Consider the following 6,891-nt stretch of genomic DNA (forward strand, 5'->3'; position numbering starts at 1 on the left):
TTTAACTGTGTTGTCTTTCTTAAAAACCGTTGTGCAGTGATATCAATTTTTTAAATAGTGGTCTTTCTATCAGCATATTGAAAGAAGCAATGTTTTCTGCACATGGTTCAAACGGAGGTAACAGTCTTTATTGTTCATATTAAGAATCAGAATCAGAATCAGAAAGAGCTTTATTGCCAAGTATGTTTGCACATAAAAGGAATTTGTTATAGTGTCACACGCTTCCAGTACACAACAACAACACACAGATAATAAAAATAAGATGTGAATAAAATACACATGCATAAATATAAACCACAAAAAAAGAATAAATTGTATGTACAGGTGTGCTATAGATAGAATAGGAATAGAATAAAATAAAATAAAGTTGTAGGGATGTACTTGGATTTAGGGTGATAAATAAGTATAAGGTTATTGCACATAATTTAATTGCACAGTGGGAGAACATTAACTGTTCATGAGGTAGATTGCCTGGGGAAATAAACTGTTCTTGTGCCTGGCTCTCCTGGTATTCGGTGCTCTGTAACGCCAACCAGATGGCAAAAGTTTAAAAAGGAGATGGCGTGAATGTGATGGATCCAGAGTGATTTTCTGAGCCCTTTTCCTCACTCTGGATGTATACAGTTCTTGGAGGGTAGGCAGGGGGGCACCAATAATCCTTTCAGCAGTCTGAACTGTTCTCTGTAGTCTTTTGATGTCTGATTTCGTATATTTCACTATATTTTGTGCACAAAGCACAACACTGACTTAATATGTGTCACGAATCCGGTCCATGAACTTCTGTCTGCTTGCCACCAGAGGTTGCCCTTCCACTACTATGGACTCTTGCACCACACCACTGTTGCAAAAAAAGAATAAATTGTATGTACAGGTGTGCTATAGATAGAATAGGAATAGAATAAAATAAAATAAAGTTGTAGGGATGTACTTGGATTTAGGGTGATAAATAAGTATAAGGTTATTGCACATAATTTAATTGCACAGTGGGAGAACATTAACTGTTCATGAGGTAGATTGCCTGGGGAAATAAACTGTTCTTGTGCCTGGCTCTCCTGGTATTCGGTGCTCTGTAACGCCAACCAGATGGCAAAAGTTTAAAAAGGAGATGGCGTGAATGTGATGGATCCAGAGTGATTTTCTGAGCCCTTTTCCTCACTCTGGATGTATACAGTTCTTGGAGGGTAGGCAGAGGGGCACCAATAATCCTTTCAGCAGTCTGAACTGTTCTCTGTAGTCTTTTGATGTCTGATTTCGTATATTTCACTATATTTTGTGCACAAAGCACAACACTGACTTAATATGTGTCACGAATCCGGTCCATGAACTTCTGTCTGCTTGCCACCAGATAATTGTAATTATTATCATTATTTTCTCTTAGCCTTGGCTAATCCCCAGTTGTGGCAGGACATCGATTTTCGCATTGCGTCAGGGGAGAGAGATTACACCATGCAGTCCCTGCATTTACTGCATTTGTTCCCATTTCACTGACATTCCCACAGTGCCAGACTACCAATAAATGAACACCAATGACATGCTTATTTATTACTGTATTATTATATGGAAATAAAATCAATCAATCAATCCACCAGATTAATAATATGTAATTGAAAATGATCTGTAATTTGTATCTAATAATCATACTAATTATACACTCTAAAAATGGCTGGGTTATTTTGGCAACCCAGCTCTGGGTCAAAAAGGGATGAACCAAGCGCTGGATTGTTTTAATCCAACAAGTTGGGTTATTATGTTTGACCCAGTGTCATGAATCCGGTCTATGAACTTCCGTCTGCTTGCCACCAGAGGTCACCTTTCCACTGCTATGGACTCTTGCGCCACACCACTGTTGCACTTCACCCGGACTACAGTTCCCATCATCCATTGCACTGATTACACGCACACAGTTGATTGCACACAGCACTGATTGCACACAGCTGTCATCAATCACACCTTCCCTATATAACACTCACTCTGATCCCTGTCGAGCCTGTTTAATTTACCCAGCTTTAGCTTAGTCTGCCTCGTCTGTTTTCTCGTATCCTGATCTTTGCCTGTGTACCTTGGATTCTCCCTCTCGTCTTGCCCTATTCAGATTCTGTTTGCCCCTGCCTGGACCTTTGCTTTGTTCTTGGATTTACTCCTCTAGTCTCGCCCTGTTAATTCTGTTCGCCGATCGTAGACCCACGCTAGCCCTAGGAATATTCTTGTGTCCCTCTATATACCTGTTGCCATTATCTGACCCTTGCCTGTCTCTAACCATGTCTATGAATAAAGCCTTGCATTTGGATTTGCACGTCTCATGTCTCGTAACAATATGTAGTTGTGCAGTTTTTAATTGATCTTCAACCTTGTAACATTCAACCCCATTCAGAATGTAACAGGACTAGCATGACACATATTTAAAAAAGAAATCGTTTAACTATTGCAGAATAAATATTGACACTGTTGACCACTTTTGGGTTTACTATGTAAAACTGTAAATCATTTAACATTTTATATATATATATATATATATATACATACACACACATATATTTATGTATGTATTTCATTAGCATACATGTAACTAGCACTTTCCTGTTTCAAATGACCAATCTCAGATCTTTTGGATCCGGTTGCATAAACTTTCATGTTAAGACTGAGTTTTAAGAACTAGTCTGACCAACTTTTGAAACTGTGTTTCAAAGTGCACGTTATTTGAAAATAATGCCATTGTAGTCCCTGTGTACGGTCATGTCAAGCGCACACATAGGCTATTACATGTTTAGTCTATAGAAATGCGTATCTGCGCAGATACGTAGTGCTTCTTTACAAAATGACATCATCGGTTACTGACCTGGCATGAATAATTCTGCATTTCCACGGATCTGTGTGAATGAGGATCGTTTTGACAACAATGTCACCTGTATGCAAAACTGTTCAAAAACGCAAAGGAAAAACTTTTCTGTTTTCAGTACATTTTGTTGTGTAAACATACCCTATAGCTGTCACAAGATATATGTGCTTATTAGATCCTGCTCGCCTAATTTTTGCTGCAATTGGTCTTTATGTAACAATATACATTTCCACAAATAATCCTTTCACAGAGTTCAACTAATGAATAATCATTGAAAAGTAGAAATGTTGCTGTTTGAAGACACAAAAAGGTTATATAACCTATAAACTAATCAAAAAAAAAAGAAATCCTAATTCTCTTCAGGAATGTGTCCATTGTTAAATCTTAATCCTCAATTGTATGAGAGCAAAGCTGCTTGGAAGACTGGACCATTTGCACACACACTGCTCAGGGTTATTATAGTTTACAGAGAGAGAAAAAAACATTTTATTTCAACTAGTTGACAATGTAGCATTTCTCGTTTCAACTGAACTGAAATTTAACTGAAATAACCAAAACTGAAATAAAAATAAAAATTATACAGAACAATACTGCAGCAGGGCCATGACCTGACAAGACTCAGTAGGGTTTACCTGCTGTTTTAGACCATTCTCAAAGCTTTTTAATGAGGATACAAAATAGAGAGTTCCAACTGCTTTGGAGCAAAGTCCAAAAACCAAGCATGTTTAGAACGTTTTAGTGAAGTATGAAAAAAGCTTCTTGGTATCACTTTCAATGAACCTTGAATAATAAAGTCACTTATAACGCATTCATTAAACTCTTAATTTATGTCAGATAAGTTGATCCAGATGGAAATCTAAAGCAACCAAAAGCTAAAATTATCTTTGGAATGCACTTTTTGTTTATTTCCAGCAATTATGATATATTTTGTTAAATATCAGCTATTTTCTATAGTGATTTCCAAGTGATTCAAAACTTCCACTGATACCCCCCCCCCTTTTTTTGTAAACAAACAATACAATGAATAAATTATTTGTAAATGTATTAATTATTTAAAATAAATATGTCTATATGAGAATAAAGGCTGTAAAATATCAGGTTCTGAGCTTGTCTTGGAGCAAAAACAGTCTCTTTTAGCAGCATGCATTGAGCTGTGGGTGTCCCTTGAGCTGGCACGTTGTTGGAATAGAAATGTGCCGAGCTTTTGTGTGCATGAGCTTTCAGAATAAACCACAGGCTTATGCAGAGACCCAGAAACACGTCTTCTCTCCAAGAGGGAGGATACTCCCTCTGCCCATGTCAGGTACAACACACTTTGGAACATAATTTGTTTCTCTTGGTTCCTTTGCTTTCCCAGATCCACCTATAACTTCAATTTTCTTCTGAATGGCTGGTTGAAGGGTTTCCGACTGGGAGGGGAGAATTAAACCGAACTAGATCTGAGAGGATTATCAGAGTAAGTCATTCAAACACATGAAAAAGGCTTTCTCTGTTTCATGATGTTTGCTTTTCCTTGTTTCGTTTTTGCATAACTATTTTTATTTTATTTTATATATATATTTATATATATATAAAGATTTTTGCATTTGTAATCCCATTCGACTATTCTTAAAAAAAGATTTCAGTCTTTCTGATTTTTTTTTTAATATAAGGTGAGTAATGTTTTGTGTATTTATGTATGTATACACTGTATCTATGTGTTCATTCATTCTTTCATTCATTCATGTATTTATTTATTTATTTAAAGTCTGAATGAAGTTTGAACTGTGTTTAAATTTGAGACACTGGATAAATCCAAGACCTCTTGGATTTGATTTGGATCATATAAGCTTCTTTCTTTCTTTCTTTCTTTCTTTCTTCCTTCATTACAAGAAAATAATTGACAAAACAACTTACATTAATTCAATAAATGTGGAAAACATTATTATTAATAATTATAAGAGTTGATAAATTATACGTTTTTTCATCAGAGCTGAATAAATTATCAGAGCAAAAATAAAAAAATACCAAAACTAAAAATAACATGTATTTTTTTTATTATATCATGTATATCAAAATATCATCATATAATATCATGACAGAAACATGTCTGAGCCTACTGCAGAGGACATTGGTAAGCCGACCAGCCATTCCTGCATTCCAGGAATAAAGGCCCCAAAGGACCCCTGTTACTCCAGTCTAAAGGTACCTTTGCTTTTTCCTAAATGCAAGTGTGTTTGTGTGTGTGTGTACAGTGGGTACGGAAAGTATTCAGACCCCCTTAAATTTTTCACTCATTGTTATATTGCAGCCATTTGCTAAAATCATTTAAGTTAATTTTTTTTCCTCATTAATGTACACACAGCACCCCATATTGACAGAAAAACACAGAATTGTTGACATTTTTGCAGATTTATTAAAAAAGAAAAACTGAAATATCACATGGTCCTAAGTATTCAGACCCTTTGCTGTGACACTCATATATTTAACTCAGGTGCTGTCCATTTCTTCTGATTATCCTTGAGATGGTTCTACAACTTCATTTGAGTCCAGCTGTGTTTGATTATACTGATTGGACTTGATTAGGAAAGCCACACACCTGTCTATATAAGACCTTACAGCTCACAGTGCATGTCAGAGCAAATGAGAATCATGAGGTCAAAAGGAACTGCCTGAAGAGCTCAGAGACAGAATTGTGGCAAGGCACAGATCTGGCCAAGGTTACAAAAAAAATTCTGCTGCACTTAAGGTTCCCAAGCTTTCTCTCCACACTCTATATATATATATATATATATATATATATATATATATATAGTGGTGGGAGGAGCAAACGACAGACACAGTGGGTGTGGCGTCAGGCATCGGAGAGGCTTTTATTTAACAGAAAATAAAACGTAAAATGTCCAAAGCGGGAATAAAGTGTCCAAGGGGAGATAGTGTCCAAAATAAACAGGGGATCTGGTGTCTTCATTGTGCAGGGAATTGTGAAGGAAGGGCAGTGTTCAGAAAGGAGGGGTCCAGGTAGGGGGCTTCATCACAGCAGCTCATGTTCCCTGGTTCCCTGGTTCGCTTCAGGAGATTAACGGCCCCAAATCCAGGCCCATCGGTCATGGGTGCAGTTCCATTCCGGACAGAAAGTCCAGCAGCTCGCGTCTCTGGCAGCGTGGGAGTCCCTCTACGCTCCTCTCCTGGACCCACGAGGACACCAGCGTGCATGCACAGGGGGAAGAGACCCGTCTCTTGAGGAGAGGCGTGCTCGGCTTTTAACAGGTGTGCCTCATCACACGCCGCCAGACCTGACTGTTTCTGCACCCCTCCTCTCACACACCCACTCCTGTCAGGAGCCTGGTGAAGGGCAGTGATTAAAGGTCCCTGAAATGCTTATAAACATGCAGCGTTACTCTATGTGTTGACGTAATTTTAACTGAAACAGGAAGACAGAGCAGCCCTGTCCCCTTTTTAAAATAGCCAATAGCGTTCGTTTATATCAGCTTGAGCTATAGCCGTTCAGAGCCGTTGGGCTCCGTAAAGCCGCATTTGACAGGGTATGCCGCCACAATCTCATCCATATTGCTATAAAATATAGCATTCTGTGTAGAATTCAAATAGCTCCGATACATTTTGTGGTCTGCGCCGACTCGCGCATGTGATCCGCTCCATGCTATCGTGTCTCTGGACCGGAGCAGAGTGTGTGTGCGGTGCGGTGGTTAGTGTGACACAGCGCGAAATCAGACTTTTTAGAAAGCATATTTACACAGTTTGAATCGTTCCCTGTCCCCTATATAGTGCACTACATGCCATTCACTGTACAGAAAATATTAATTCTGTGGACAAGTGACCGATTTCAGCCGCGGGTTCAGCGTCTATTTTATAGTGTAGGGGGTGGGCGCTTCGGATTCTAGAGAGCATTTGATTGGACAGAAAGTTTGATGAGAAGCTGAAGTATGATGTGACGTAAAAAAAAATTATTGAGCCGTTTTGGCGGAAGTGACGAACTGCAAGCTTTGAATGCTTATATCTTCTAAATGCGAATTTTGTCACTGTTTTGGAGCACACTGCCTTATAGATAACCTTAA

At 38.2% G+C, this 6,891-nt stretch overlaps 1 protein-coding gene across 1 annotated transcript in view; it reads left to right on the plus strand.

Annotated features, from left to right (window-relative positions):
- The first annotated feature begins 4,067 nt into the window (after positions 1-4,067).
- Positions 4,068-6,891, plus strand: part of LOC107584713 (solute carrier organic anion transporter family member 1C1-like) — a 19,935-nt gene continuing 17,111 nt past the window's right edge. Inside the window, exons 1-3 of the mRNA XM_016271419.1 lie at positions 4,068-4,139; positions 4,237-4,292; positions 4,918-5,020. Of these exons, the coding sequence (XP_016126905.1) occupies positions 4,922-5,020 (99 nt within the window). The 5' untranslated portion in view covers positions 4,068-4,139; positions 4,237-4,292; positions 4,918-4,921. The remainder of the gene's footprint in view (positions 4,140-4,236; positions 4,293-4,917; positions 5,021-6,891) is intronic.

This window comes from Sinocyclocheilus grahami, unplaced genomic scaffold (assembly GCF_001515645.1).
Source record: "Sinocyclocheilus grahami isolate Dianchi unplaced genomic scaffold, SAMN03320097.WGS_v1.1 scaffold62.1, whole genome shotgun sequence".
Lineage (NCBI taxonomy): Eukaryota > Metazoa > Chordata > Actinopteri > Cypriniformes > Cyprinidae > Sinocyclocheilus > Sinocyclocheilus grahami.